General features: G+C 33.9%; 1 protein-coding gene across 2 annotated transcripts in view; it reads left to right on the forward strand.

Moving 5' to 3' along the window:
* Positions 1–16,579, forward strand: part of rxfp2a (relaxin family peptide receptor 2a) — a 110,304-nt gene that overhangs the window by 72,330 nt on the left and 21,395 nt on the right. For both annotated transcript variants that reach the window (XM_056466823.1, XM_056466824.1), the window contains exons 10-12: positions 9,756–9,827; positions 12,949–13,020; positions 13,183–13,254. In XM_056466823.1, coding sequence (XP_056322798.1) covers positions 9,756–9,827; positions 12,949–13,020; positions 13,183–13,254 — 216 coding nt within the window. The remainder of the gene's footprint in view (positions 1–9,755; positions 9,828–12,948; positions 13,021–13,182; positions 13,255–16,579) is intronic.

A 16,579-nucleotide genomic window follows, 5' to 3' on the forward strand; every position in this document is an offset into this window, starting at 1 on the left:
TTATGGCATAATTTCATGTTGATTTGTGCATTTTACTTTCATTTTTCTGGTATACAGCATCCCCATATGAATCAGTGAAGTTAAAGCGTAGGCATTAGGACCTGGGGGAGGCTATTAGTCAGCAGAGCCACAAGAAGCCATTTAACTTACTGAGGGAAATTATTGTACACAGAGTTATTCTGTACTCACATTTGCAGTTTCAAGTCGGTAAAACAAAACAGTTAATCTAAATCAAGAATTTGCAACCTTTTTTACTTCGAGGCCCACCTCCTTCTCAGAATTTTTTTAAGGCTCATACTGATTGTCTAAAGAAAATACTTATTTTAAAGCTTTGTTTATTAGCAAAACATTTATTTTGCCTTCCATTATTCTCTTATTTTTCTGCATCATTTCATAAAAAACATTAAAAATTATATATATATATATATATATATATATATATATATATATATATATATATATATATATATATATATATATATATATATATATATATATATATATATATATATATATATATATATATATATATCCAGTTGAAGTCAGCCTTTTAATTTTTTTTTTTCTTTTTTAAATATTTCCCAAATGATGTTTAACAGAGCAAGGACATTTTCACAGTATGTCTGATAATATTTCTTCTTCTGGAGGAAGTCTTATTTATGAACCATTTTAAGGTCAAAATTATTAGCCCCTTTAAGCAAATTTTTTTTCGACTGTTTGCCGAACAAACCTTTGTTATACAATAACTTGCCTAATTACCCTAACCTGCCTAGTTAACCTAATTAACCTAGTTAAACCTTTAAATGTCACTTTAAGCTGTATAGAAGTGTCTTGAAAATGTCTTGTAAAATATTATTTACTGTCATCATAGCAAAGATAAAATAAATCAGTTATTAGAGATGAGTTATTAAAACTATTATGTTTAGAAATGTGTAGAAAAAAAATCTTCTCTCTGTTAAACAGAAATTGGGGAAAAAAATAAACAACGGGCAAATAATTCAGGGGGCTAATAATTCTGACTTCAACTGTATATATTATTTATTTATTTTTATTCTTTAAATAATAATAAAAAAAACGCACAGACAGGTGCAAAGCTTGTGAATTCTTTACTTCAGTTATTCTTTACACCTGTAAAGTATTTGGGTCTTTTTTTCAATAAATGAACCTGACAGGACAACACGAGATGGCAAAAAAACCTCTTCTGCTTTGAATTAGACTGACTACTATTCATTCAATTCAATTCATGTTTATTTATATAGCGCTTTTTACAATGTAGATTGTGTCAAAGCAGCTTAACAGAGAAGTTCTAGTGCAGATTTAAGAGTTGAAGTTCAGTTTAGTGTGGTTTAATTATTACTACTGAGAGTTCAAACCTTGAGGAACAAATCCATCGATACGCAGCTTCACAAATCCCAAACAAAGCAAGCCAGTGGCGAGGAAAAAAACATCACCAACTGATGAAGTGAGGAAAAAAAAAACCTAGAGAGAAACCAGGCTCTGTTGGGCACGGCCATTTTTCATCTAGCCAAACTTCCTGTGTGGAACTGCAGTCTAGGCGCCAGAGGCTTGAGAACGCTGGACGTCCATCGTGGAGAATTGAAGGTGTGAGTAGGTCACCAGAGGGTTGATCAGGCTGGCCCACAGGTTCAGTGCAGGGACTCGTCCATTCATCTATTGATATTCTATTCATATCCATTAAAAATAAACAAAGAAATGTAAAACACGGTAAAAGCACTCTTAAATCTGTTGAAACACGTCGATCTGAAGGCGGTTGGATTTGTAGGTAGACATTATTGGTGTTCCCTGACAGGAACAGTGAACAGATGTTCACTACTGAAACACCACCACGTCTCACTAGATCCTCCTGTTGATTTAGACAACTATGCGGATATTTTAAAGTGTTCACAAAAAGAGAGCACACATAGTTTGTGAGTCAACAGACTTGTGCGACTCTGATACTATATACGAGTCGCAGACGTGAGGCACGTGCAAGCTAGTTATCATAACTCTAATCATTTTTACTTTTACATTTGCGTGACAGTTTGATTTATACAACTGAGAATGGAGTCCTAGTTGACATGCAGCGGTTGGAAATTTAAGCCACAGTTATGTATGCATTTAACAGTTAGGGCTGTTTTTGCACCAAGTCCGAATTTGCCTATTCAATTACAAAAAAGGGATATGCCATAGCTTTGATAATTTTAACATGACATATTTAATAATGAAATCAAATATTTATAGTATAATATTTAAGTTCATTTAAAGCTGTCTCGCAGCCCACAACTGGTTGAGAATCCCTGATCTAAATCACATCTTTACCTGCTGATTGCTGACAAGGGGCCTGTTCCATAAACCAAGCTTAGAAATAAAGTCAGGCTTATTTTGGTGAGTCAGGTTTATTAATGGCAGATTTGGTTTCATAAATCAAATTTATGACAGTTCAAACTCCGTTACTCTGGCAAGTTATGCTGTGAAACTAGCCATGTCCAGGGCAGGTTAACTCTCAGGCTTAGTCAGGCTAAGTTCAAGCTTAATCAAAGACATGTTAACATTCGCCTGCCATTATTTGATGCAATTTTAATGTGTGTGTATATATATATATATATATATATATATATATATATATATATATATATATATATATATATATATATATATATATATATATATATATATATATATATATATATATATATATATATATATATACACACCAAACATCTTTAAGAATAGAACGATAATACATTTCAATTCAAATAAGTTATTGCAAACAAAACGAATACAAACTACAACATTTCAACTAAATTTCTTTTTTTTTTTTTTTTAATATTTCCCAAATGATGTTTAACAGAGAAAGGAAATTTTCACAGTATGTCTGATAATATTTTTTCTTCTGGAGAAAGTCTTATTTGTTTTATTTCAGCTAGAGTAAAAGCAGTTTTTAACTTTTTAAAACCCATTTTAGGGTCAAAATTATTAGCCCCTTTAAGCAATTTTTTTTGCGATAGTCTACAGAACAAACCATTGTTATACAATAACTTGCCTAATTACCCTATCCTGACTAGTTACCCTAATTAACATAGTTGAGCCTTTAAATGTCACTTTATGCAGAATAGAACAGTTTTGATAAATATCTAGTCAAATATTATTTACTGTCATCATGGCAAAGATAAAATAAATCAGTAATTAGAAATAAGTTAGGAAAACTATTATGTTTAGAAATGTGTTGAAAAAAATCTACTCTCCGTTAAACAAAAATTGGGGGAAAAAAAGAAAATATATATATATATATTAAAATTACAAAAATTAAATGAAGAAAATAATATTAAGAAAGCACTGACTGATGTAAAGAAGTAGGTTACATTTCTTAAACAATGACTTTAAAGCTGAAAACCCTAAGTGAAAAAATCGAGAGATAGAACCAGACCGAGCAGTAGCCTCACTTTAATATAGCGATATTTTACACAGGGTGCTGGAAACACACGTGTCAAAGGGAAAGCAGCGATTTCCAGAGGAATTTAAAAATCCCACCACTTGTGCGTACACAGGTCTTTGTAGCTATTATTTTAAACTTAATGTGCTTATCTAGATTATTTAAACTGAACTCAGATTAGTTCGATTAAATTGCTGTTATGGAACTAATTTAAGCATGGATGTTTAGTTCAGCTCATTGAAGTCAGGTTTTTGTCTTTAATCCCTGCTTTTCTCAACCACTTTTATGAAACCGCCCCCAGATCTTACTATTAGGTTTCTAAATAGCATCTTGTTCATGCTTACGCACACAGCATGCAGATTAAGTACACAAGGAATAAAAAGATCTATCACAGTTGACTATTTCACGTTAATCAATGTATACCATCATACTGCCCGGCCCTAGTGTAACCTTATGCTCTTATAATAACAAAAAAAAAGAGTGGATGCTTCTTTGAAACCCTTTTTGTAGTGATGAAGGTGACTTTGTGTTGAAGATTTTCAACAAGACCAAAATAACTTTTGCAATTCTCCAGTTGTGATTCTTGGGGATTTTTTTGGCCACTTGAACAATCCTCTTAACATTGTGTTGAGAGACACAGATAGGGGTCCTCTTCAGGATGGAGTCATAACACTAAAGTGGACTGAATTTCTTCATCATTGCCCTGCCTGCTGAAATGGGCATTTTCAATGTTTTTGCTATCTTCTAAAAGCCTCTTCGCATTTTGTGAAGTTTAACAACCTTTTGCCCTCAAATCCCTGTTGTCAGTGTGTTTCCCAAATGATTATGCAACTCACACCTGAACTACTATAGTTCGATGCATCATTTGGGAAATAAACAATAATAATAATAATTCATTTCATTTATAAATGGCGCCTTTTTATACATAAAAGATTAGAAAGTTATGAATGCATACACATTTAACACATATTATTTAGCTTAAAGTGCAGTTTAAAGGCTTAACTTAGGTTAATTAGACAAGTTAGAGTAATTAGGGAAGTCACTGTATTACGGTGGTTTGTTCTGTAGACTATCGGAAAAAAAATATTGCTTAAGCGGCTTATAATATTGACCTTAAAATGGCTTTAATAGAAAATAAAAACTGCTTTTATTCTAGCCGAAATAAAACAAATCAAACTTTCTCCAGAAGAAAAAATATAGGAAATACTGTGAAAATTTTCTTGCTCTGTTAAACATTATTTGGGAAAGAGTTGAATTAGGAAAAAATGAAAATGAGGGCTATTAATTCTGACTTCAGCTGTGTATTATGATGGTAGGCTAGATATAACATCATAGTTGGATGGGTGAAAGTGGATTTTGGGTATCCATTTACCTTAGTGGGCACCTGCAGCAGTGGGTGAATTTATTTCTGGTACACATGGAGGATGTCAAAGACTCATTAAAGCAAATAAAAACAAGGCCTGGCTCTATAATTGCTTATGGCATCACGGGACGTACAGTCAGCCAGGCTAAAATTAAATCATTGTAATTCTCTGTATTTTCTTGACGCACCAGCTAAACTACCAGTGTCTGTGCATGAAATTTTAACAATGTTACAGCCTTTAGTGCTTGGTCCAGTGATTTATGTGTGTGTGAACATAAACTCTCAACAAAACAAGTTGAACGTTTTGTTTTGTTCTTATTTTAGCTGTGTAAGTGTCTGCATGAGAGTGTTTATACCCGCATCTTCATTAGTATGCTAGTCATCATGTTCTTTGGTTTGTTTGAAAAGGTTGTCTCAAGAATAAGGAACAAGGAGAGTCTGTGACACATAGTACACCCTGTCTATATATTTTTTATTTTATATATATTATTTTATTTTATTTTATTTATAAGTAAAGTAATTTATAAGTAAATAAATAAATGTCTTGTCTTTGGACTGTGGAGGAAACCGGAGCACCCGGAGGAAACCCACGTAAATACGGGGAGAACAAGCAAACTCCACACAGGATTGCCTTCTGACCCAGCAGAGACTCAAACCAGCGACCTTCTTGCTGTGAGGCGACAATGCTAACCACTGAGCCATAAAGTAACCAGGCAGACCATTTATTTATTTATTTATTATCTTTTTATGTGTTTGTTTATTTTATAAACTAGTCATTAGTAGCCAGTTATAACATTTTGTTCACATTTTATATAATAAAAATTTTATTTTATTTTATTCATGAACTAGACACTAGTAGCCAGGGATAACATTTTGTGAACATTTAGATAATAAACATTTTATTTATTTATTTACGTATTTATTTAAGTGACCAGTGATAACAAATTTTTAGATAATAAACATTTTATTTTATTTTTTACGGATTCTAAGTATTCTAAATATAACACATGAATAAATGTTAATGTGTTCAAAATTATATTAAGAAAAAATATATATTTATATTTACTTTTTCAGTTTATTTTTTATATATAAACTTGTCACTAGTTTTTTATTGTATTTTATTTTGTTTTTATTTGATTTGATTTTATTATATATTTTTTATTTTATCTGGACAGCAATACATGTATTGATAATAAACATTTTAATTTAATTTAATTTAGTTTTATTGTATTTATTTATTTATTTATATTTAATCTGGTCAGCAATAAATGTATTCTAAATATTCAAAATATAATACATGAATAAATGTTAATGTTCAAAATTATTATTATTATTAATATTAAGAAAAATATATATACAGTTGAAGTCAGAGTTATTAGCCCCTGTGAATTATGAATTATTATCCCCCCCCCCCCTTATTTTTTTCCCCAGTTTTTGATGAAGTAGTTTTTTTCAACACATTTCTAAACATAATAGTTTTAATAACTCATTTCTAATAACTGATTTATTTTATCTTTGCCATCATGACAGTAAATAATATTTGACTAGATATTTTTCAAGACACTTCTATACAGCTTAAAGTATATATATAGGCTTAACTAGGTTAATTAGGGTAACTAGTCAGGATAGGGTAATTAGGCAAGTTATTGTATAATGAAGGTTTGTTCTGTAGACTATTGAAAAAACGTTAACTTAAAGGGGCTAATAATTTTGACCTTAAAATGGTTTTTAAAAAATTAAGAACTGCTTTTATTCTAGCCAAAATAAAACAAATAAGACTTTCTCCAGAAGAAAAAAATATTATCAGACATACTGTGAAAATTTCCTTGCTCTGTTCAACATCATTTGGCAAATATTTTAAAAAGAAAAAAAAATTTAAAAGGGGGATAATAATTCAACTGTGTATTTACTTTTTCAGTTCACTTTTATTTTATTCATAAACTAGTCACTAGTAGTATTTTATTTTTATTTTTATTTCTATTTGAAATATAATACATAAATAAATATACAGTATTTATTTTTTCAATAATTTTTTTTCCCTAAACCTTGCATAAATATTTTATATAAACATTTATTTTGTTCATGAAAAACAAATACACTAAAGAGCTTAATAAAAATGACAAAAAAAAAAAACGACTAATATTCAAATGGAGTTGCTGGTATATATTTCTCTTTTATGTTTTTTGCTTGTGTTTGTAGCTCATTTCCTTTACATAAAGAGACATGCGCTTTGGTTTATTTGAACCGATTGTTCCAAGAATAACAAACCAACAGGATATGCAATGCTTACTTGATAGTCTTTCAACTCTTGAAGTATGTTTGAAGTATGTAACTCTTACTCAACATGAATCATATCAGCAAAAAATGTACAGCTGTCCGAGTTAAAGCACTTAATATAGCTCACGCAGCGTGTCATAAGTTGTTTTACTCCACTGAACCATGCTGACTATACTCAACAATTACCAAAGAAGCTGATTATTTTCAGACAGGACACCCACAGACTGGAAATTTACTGATTTTCTTTTCCTGGCAAGCTTTAATCTGATTGGCCAGTTTGAAGCCACTTCACGAAGCCACTTCAGGCACACAGAGTTTATTATCTGTCAACTTGGAAACATGTGGAAAGAGTCATGTTTACGAGGCACCGGATGAAACGTCGAGTTCTGAGTTTGAATGGATTTGCCTGTGTGAACAAAACAAACTGTTGTATGTCAGTCAGACCCGCTCTTTTCGTGGCTGTTTATAGGTACAGATCAGGGGTGATACCGGAATGGAAAGTGCCACCCTATAAAAAACATACTTAATTGTGATTGGATAAAGGACTGTTTTTAGATTAACGTTAAAATAGACAAAACTCTTTTTATTTACACAATGTCCAAGTTAGGATTTAACTTTTAGATTCTCTACAACTTGTGGCTTATATGTGTATTTCATGCGTTGTTGACTTAAAGGATAGTTCCCCCAAAAATGACCCTTCTGTCATCATTTACTCACCCTTGACTTGTTCAGAACTATTTTTTTCGTTCTGTAGAACACAAAAGTAGATAATTTGAAGAATTTCGGAAACCTGGAACCATTGACTTTCATAGTAAGAAAGACAAATGAAGTATATTTGGGTAAACTATTTGAGTCTTTGAATGAGGTTATTTTTTTCCTCAAATAACAAAAGAAAAATCCCACAATAGTGTTTTCACAAAAGAATTGTGTGAGACTGGTAATGGCAGCCTGAAGAGAGCAGAATGTCAAATCCAATGTCTTATCCATAGATGCTGCATCAGAAACACCGCGCATAAGCTAGTTTTGATGCAAGGATGATATGATGGCTTTATAAATAAATATGTGTTTTTTAATCTAAATATATATTTAAAAAAAACATTTGATGATTTGAAGATTGCTATCTTGTGCAGAGACTATGGAAGGCAATGGCTGTCACTTGCCAACATAATTCAAAATACCTCTTTTTGTGTCCAACCTTGTTTATCATGCTTTGTAAATTCTTCTTGGTATAAGCATATTCTCGCCTACACTAAGTTTGTGTAGAACTGTACTAGTTTAAGAGAAATATACTTTGACTTGCAGACCTAATTTCCCAACTGTCCAAGCAATCAACACTCCAACCAACCGTTCAACCTACCAACCAACTTACTGTTCAACCAACCGTCCAACCAACCAAACAACCTTCCAACCAATTTACCAACTAACCAACCATCCAACCAACCAGCCAACCAACCAACCATTTAACCAACTGTCTAACCAACCAATCAACCAACCGTCCAGCCAACCATCCAACCAGCCAACCCTCCAACCAGCCAACCCTCCAACCAACCAATCGTCCAACCAAGCGTCCAAGCATCCCACCAACCAACCAAGCGTCCAAGCATCCCTCCAACCAACCCACCACCAGCCAATCAACCAACCACCAGCCAGCCAGCAAGCCAACCAATCAGCTAACCAACCAACCGTCCAACCAAGCGTCCAAGTATCCCACCAACCAACCAACCAACCAAGCGTCCAACCAACCAAGCGTCCAACCAAGCGTCCAAGCATCCCTCCAACCGACCCACTACCAGCCAACCAACCACCAGCCAATCAGCCAACCAGCCAACCAGCCAACCAACCAACCAACCAACCAACCAACCAACCAACCAACCAACCAACCAACCAACCAACCAACCAACCAACCAACCAACCAACCAACCAATCGTCCGTTATTTAATTCTTTGTAGATTAGTAGCTTAACAATAATATGTGCCTAACAAAATGCATGTCTTTTCATGTAATGATGCTTTCCTCAGTGTTGCCACTTCAAAAATAATTGTCTAGATCCACCCTGGGTCAGATTAAGATGTTTAGTCAAAGGTCTGACTCCATTGACTGTGTTAATATGCATCTTCAGTTAACAATAAAAACTCCCTGAATCAGTGCCAAATGTGTCATTTGAGCATTTCTAAGCATTTTTCCCTCTATAATGAGCACTTTGGACTCATTTTCAGCTTTTCCGTGAGCAATGTGCGCCGTAATTATAGTCAGCACAGAAAGAAATGGACAATGGCCATCCGCCGGGGCAGTGTGATTTTTGACGTTTTACCTGTTCAAGCAGATTCACTCATGCTGTGATAGTCGCGCCGCTGAATGACAATTTCCCATCTGCTAGTCCAGCCTGACAGTTCTGAGAGAAAGACGTTCAGCAGCGCTATCAAAAGTCAGTCACGTCCTCTCGTCGGATGAATGAATCCAGCATGGGGCTTCACGAGGCTCGCTGATTATTCATGTAGTTGTCATGCACCTATGGCTCTTGATCAAATTTATATTTGTTGTTGCAGGCACAGCTGTGGGATGAGTTTTCCCGGTCATCGGCACAGTTTTCTTTAAACTCGTATCCTCGATTTATTTTGTGTTTTTATTTGTTAAATTTACTGCTTTTTTATTGTGTTTTTTTTGGCTTGCTCTTCCTCGCAGGGACTTTGCGGAGAATCACATTGAGTTGCTGAATTATTCCACTCTGATGACGTGCACAGAGCTCACAGTGCTGTAAGTTTTTATTTTATTTTATTTTTTTTATTCATTTTATTTATTTATTCTGTAAAACACTGTAAAATCAGATTATTTTTAGTTTACATGATGGCTTTGCGTACATGGATCCCAGTTTATCACAATGTTTAATGGCAACGTGGCAGTGAGTTTGATTTAATAGTTTGTTTATCTGAATGCAGTGCAGATGTTGGTTTTAATTTATGATGTCACTCTTGGATCTCAAGGCATTTTTTCTTTTTTTTTAATCTTTACTTTATTATCTCTTAAGGGAAATGCTTGTTCTTGGTTAGTAATGAGGATGTGAGTGCATTGTGTGTGAGAAAAAAACTTGTTGGTTTTGTGGAGAATAAAGTCAGGCTTGTGTTGAAATTGTTATTTAGAAATCATAATTATAAAAACATAATGATTATTATTTAATCACAATGATATAGTTGTTATATTTGCAGTTGAAGGCAATATGATTAGACCTTCTGTGAAATTTTAATTATTTTAAAAATATTTTCTGAGTGCTGTTTAACATAGTTTTTTTTTTTTACAATTTTAAACATAATAGTTTTAATAACTCATTTCTAATAATTCTTTTGTGTTTGTCATGATGACAGAACATAGTATTTTACAAGATACTAGTATACAAGGATGCTTTCACACTTGGTCCAAATGTATGATCCGAACGATTGTCCCCCCTTGGCTAGTTTGTGCTCACACTGTTTTTTTCCTTCTGAACCCCAGTACGCTTGTGTCATCAAGCTGCTGTTTTGTGCACAGCTGATGCTAGGTGACGGCCACGAAAGCAAAGCACCAAAATGTAGACGTATGCATATCACGGTCGATCTACTTTTACTGAATCTTTTGGTTTTGTTACCAAAATCAAAATACAGAGAGCCTCTTGTATCTACCTGCTGCAAAAATAATATTAAAAATGTTCAGAGCATCACGCAATCTCTGCAGAAATCGTTTTTGGTGGAGACAAGCAGACATTATCACTGTTTGCACTGAGTTAGCCCCGCTTGTATCACCCGCTAGGTGATACACAGACATACAGACACGAATGAACGTTATAAAACTAAAGTTTGTTGTACAGTTGGTAGTTCACTTCTGTTATTTGAGACAATTGCATTCATATCAGAAGTGAACCATACCAGAATTTGCACAAACCGTACCCCCCAGACCACCTCTTTCAGGCGGACTTCGATATGGTTCACAAGTTCAGAAGACACATTCACACTAGCTAAACATTCCTAGACGTAGCTAGACGTCAAACGAACCCAGGTGTGGACCAAAAGTGCCAGTGTGAAAGCACCCTTAAAGGCTTAACTACAGTAGGTAAATTAGGTTCCAAGTCAGGTTAATTAGGCAAGTCATTGGACAGCGGTGGATTGTTCAGTAGAAAATCAAAAAAAAAGAAATTTTAAAGGGGCTAATAATATTGAAAAAACTACTTTTATATATATTTTTATTCGTAAATTATAAAAAATTTTGCCTTCAACTGTACATGCATAATAAATTAATATTAAGATAAAAATACAAAGAACTAATAATTCTTTTGGCTCACAGCAAGAGGGTTACTGGTTCGAGTTCCACCTTGACCACTTGGCATTTCTGTATGGAGTTTGCATGTTCTCCTCGTGTTCGCGTGGGTTGGCTGTTTCCCAATAATGGTGTGAATGGCTGTTTCCCAGTGATGGGTTGTGGCTGGAAGGGCATCAACTGCGTAAAACATATTATGGAATAGTTGGCGGTTCATTCTTCTGTGGTGACCCATTATAAATAAGGAACTAAGCTGAAGGAAAATGAATAAATGACTATGATATGCATTCAAGCATATGTTTATTATGGTGTCATACTTTTTTATTAAGAGCATTATTATAACTGTAATAGCTATCTGTGTTTTTGTGGTTATTGATTTCGCCTACAGGTGCTCCAGTTTCCCCCACAGTCCAAAGACGTGTGGTATAGGTGAATTGAATAAGCTAAATTGGGCATAGTGTCATGTGTAATCCGTGTGAATGCAAGAGTGTATGGGTGTTTCCCAGTGTTGTGGCTGGAAGGGCATCTGCTGTGTAAAACATATGCTGGATAAGTTGGCGGTTCATTAATCAGACCCCTGATTAATAAAGGGACTAAGCCGAAAAGAAGATGAATGAATGAATGATTTCGCCAAACATTTGAAGTTGAGTTTCAAAAAATTAGCTCGTTTTTAACAGAAATTGTTTTGTTTAGAAAATAGTTTTTCTAATTGTAAATGATTGGACATTCTGCATTTTAACAGAGCAGACTTTACAGTCGCCACGTTCCTGGTACAGATTGAGAATCACAAATCTGTTGACGTTTGTGATTTTGGACTAAAGCCTACCATTTGTCTGAAGACAACTGCAATTCAAGGATAAAATGTTGGCTGTTTTCTCACGCAGCTTCCATCTGCCAATCCTTTTAGAGTAAAATCTGCTTTGACAGATTGGTTTGACAGACTTTCTGTTTTCCTTCTCAATTCGCATAAAATTAATGGAGTTTGTCGCAACTGATTATATCACTTGAAGAAAAAGCTATTGATCTGGGATTCTGTTTAAACTACTGTCACTTTCTCTCTGTTTAATCTCCACCAATTATCAACAAGCGACTAGTTTTTGATGAATCCTATCCCAATTTGTCAGAGAGCACCTGTGAATTTGACTCCTTTGCAGCCGCGGTCCTGTTTTCGTCCTGAAAGACTTGAAAGCAGACCATCTCCCAGGAACAGTGCAATGATGGAGAGATTTTGTCAGTGTCATTGTTGCCTTGTGCAAAAAGACTGACGTCTCTGACAGCAGCAACAATACCCCTTCCAGACATTTTCTCTAGGCTCTATTATGTTTATTATTAAGACATTCTGTTTTGAAATAGATGTGCAGAAGTGTTAGACATATCTTAAATGAGACTTTGAGCGAGAGATGGGTATCTCCGCAAGTAGAGGGTCAGCTTGCCCTTGCCGGAAAAAAATAAGTTGGAAAATGTGGATTTCGTTATGGCTGTTTCACTGGGCAGTGGCTGTTCTTTCAGGTTTTTCATACAATTTTTTTTGTGGGGGGGTTTTTTGCTCTCATTGGAAAGTAACATTAAATTTCTGTGTTTTTTTTTCCAGATCATTTCATGACAATAATATCAAGATCCTTCCAGAAAACACCTTTCATTCTCTTGGATCACTGGCTGAACTGTGAGTACCACAGCACATAATCTGAAAGGGTTTATGATCGTATGATTTGAGAGATAATAATAACTTTTGTTCAAACGTTCTGCACTTACATCACAATCTTTTTATACACATGGATTTTACTCGTCTGATTGATTGTATGTGTTTCTATTTTTTGATTTTCAGAGATCTGTCCTGCAACAGGATTTCCAAACTTCCTAAAAACACTTTTAAGAGTTTGAAATATCTGAAGAAACTGTGAGTAATGCAAATGTCAGTCACACATTTTAAAATGTGTTGAATTGGACGCATGCCACACTGTGAACAGGGATTAGTTACTTAACTTTAAAGAAGTGCGCAAACCCATTCACTCAAAAATATTTTTGTAGCTTGTTTAAGCGACTTATTTAAAATGAGCTGAAACAACACAATTCTTGAGGTTTCGTTGGGACAACTTACATAAAAAACACCCACTGCCAGTTTAGCCAATTATATTTCAGCACCCTAGGTTGCCTTGGTGGAAAACAGCGTATTTCATTCATTCAGTCATGAAGGCTCTCAGAGTATGTGTCCGTGAACGAATGTGACCTCTGATGGACAGTAACAGCCTCCAAAATGAGAACCAGAGTCAGAGTTTCATATGAGGTGGTTATTAGTTAGCGAACGTAAACATTAGGTGAGCAGGTTACATTGTAAGCCTGTGTCCTAACAACACGCTACCTGATGAGATTTGCAGTGACAAGCAATTTGGCTGTTTGCACCAGACGAAACATGACATAAATTTAAATACAGCCATTTAGAAGCACAGAATAGTGCACTCACTGCACTCCATAAAAATGGTAAAGTTTATAATCTAATTATTAAATGAAGAGTTCAGATGCAAACCTCTAAATGCCACTGGAAATGTTCACCTAAAATGAGCATTTTTAATCAGCCTCCTATGTTAATGTTCAGTCATTTCACTTGAAAGGCAACGAAAAGAACTTATTCGTCACTATAGAAGTAAAATTACTGAACCTACACACAGGGATCAGAGAAAAATGCAAATTTTTGAAGAAAATATTAAATGGCTTTTAGAGGTTTTTGCATCTAAACCTTTCAAATATTAAACCTCTTTAATATTATTAAATGTACATGATCAATCACTGATATGTGTTGGCTTGCACTGAGTCACAGTTCTAAAGTAGTTTCAAATGGTTTATTTTATTTTCAAGATCTGAGGTGAACTATCTGCTGCTGCTTTCAGTAGTATGGCAATAAATGTCATGTAAAATGACATTCAAACTGGCATTATTAGCATTTAACACTGAATACATGAGGTGTACCTGAGGTGGTCATTGTCGTAGTTTTCTGTTTTTCAGCTGTGAGAAATAGAAGCCGTTTCTATAATATACATTTCAGGAGTTGGTTAGGACAAAAACTTCTTTTAATATGGAAAATATTCCTTTTATCGTGTGCCGTTGCTTTTAGTTAGAACACAATTTAAATCAGCCTTAAATCAGTCTTTAGGCTTGATCATCAGGCACACTGCTGTTGGTCCTCAATCTGGCAAACTGTGCTTGTGTGTGTTTTTAACCAGAAATGCAATACCTAGTTCAACCACTGCGTGTCAAATACTGCATCTTTAAATTGAGTAAACCCATTGACTTAGCTTTTATAATTATGCACATAGTTTGTTTACTTAATAATAATAAGGCAATGAGTTTACTTTCTTTTTTTAAGTAAAGTCAACTAATCAGTTTTACAGTCTTTGTGATAAACTCTAAAATATACAATACACAACACTTGAAAATAATTGGTTAAGGTTATTTCAGTCAAAAAGGAAAAAAAAATCTCTCCTTTATTCAGTGACCCTCATGTCTTTCCAAAAATGTTAAAGTGTTATTTCTTTCATGGAACAAACAAGTCTGCAATTGGGAACTGTCAGCTCCTAAAAAATAAAATTCTGCTTTGAAGCCATATGATAGCTTTTAGCAAAGAACAAACTTAAATTTTAACTGTGGTGCACGTCTGTATTCATTAAAGATGTTGTATTGGCTTTATTAGTGCCAAAAATACAGATGGCCTTCAGAAGTCTTGGAATATAGCAAATGAGCATTTCATGTCCTTTTTGGATCTTGAACAGCTTCTGGTAACCATCAACCAGATGGTTATAGCAACTCTCTAAAAGGGTCATAAATTGAAAAATCACATTTGCATTGATCTTTTGTCAGATGAGAAGTCATTGCACTATTGGCCCTGTTCATATCTGGTATTAAGGTGCTTGTTTGGTTGATTAGATCTCTAGTGGAAACACTTTGTTTTAATCTCTTTTTTTGTTCACTTTTTGCTGTAGAGATGTATGTATGGGCTGGCGTGTGTACTGGATAAGCCTTTTCTGTTCTTTAGGTCCAGTACTGTGAAATAAGCTTGCACGATTTGCATATGAATGTGAAAAAAGACAATGGAAAACAATAGAGAGAGCAGGGGCTTTCGCTTCTGCCCTGGTAGCCACAAAACTATGCCCAAACGCAGTGGGTTTGTGTTAGAATCAGAACATAAGGCTTTTTCCGAATTAGGTCAGTAGGCAGAGATTGGACTGTTGTGGCTGTTTGAACACATTCAGACTGTGTTCATAAGACTGTCATGAAAACTTTGTAATCAAGACATGACAGGTCTTGAATATGAATGAGATTTTGTACATGCTTATGACAACTGTCATTAAGTGTCATCAAGCAACATTGCTATGTTATGACAACTTGACATAACCAAATACACCATAACTTGTCTGTGTCTTTGTTATGACAACTTGACATTACCAAGACACCATAACTTGTCATAAATCTGTCATAAGCATGAATTTCACAAAGCCATTAAAACTGTCATGAATTTGAGAAGTTTCATTAATATATTTCTTGACCTCGACTACAGTGGTACAAATAAAATTTGTCATTAAAATGTCGTTCAATGTAATTATTTATCAATGACACTGTTATAAAATTATTTGAGAGTATTGACACGTTTACTGATGCATTTTAATGACAAACTAATTCTGTTCCATTTAAAAAAGTGTTGGGAAGAATATTCATGACACAGTTATAATGGCGACCAAGTTCAGTAGTGAAGTATGCACTGTGCTCTTGCAGTATTTAGATTTTGGTGCGTTAATCTTATTAACAGTATAATTCAAAAGGTCATGATCTGCACTGGTTAAATAATTACTTTATATTTTTATATTATTATTTTTATATTGTATAATTATAAAATTATAATTATATAATATAATTATAATATAATTATAAAATTATTATTATATTTTTATATTATTATTATTATTATATTTTACATTCACATTATGAAACACTTTTTGTCACTCCACCCTCTTATTCCACAGTAAATCACATTACATCATTAATTAAATACTCATTATTTAAAAACAATCCAATCCAATTGCTTCACTCACTGAGGAAGGCATTGAGCCGAAACGTTTGTTAACAGAGTTAACAGAGAAATATAAAGTAATTAGTGTAACTCATGACCGTTTGAATTATACAATTAAAATGGCCTCATTACAGTCATGTTTATGACAGATTTATGACAAGTT

The sequence above is a fragment of the Danio aesculapii genome, chromosome 10 (assembly GCF_903798145.1).
Source record: "Danio aesculapii chromosome 10, fDanAes4.1, whole genome shotgun sequence".
Taxonomy (NCBI): Eukaryota; Metazoa; Chordata; class Actinopteri; order Cypriniformes; family Danionidae; genus Danio; species Danio aesculapii.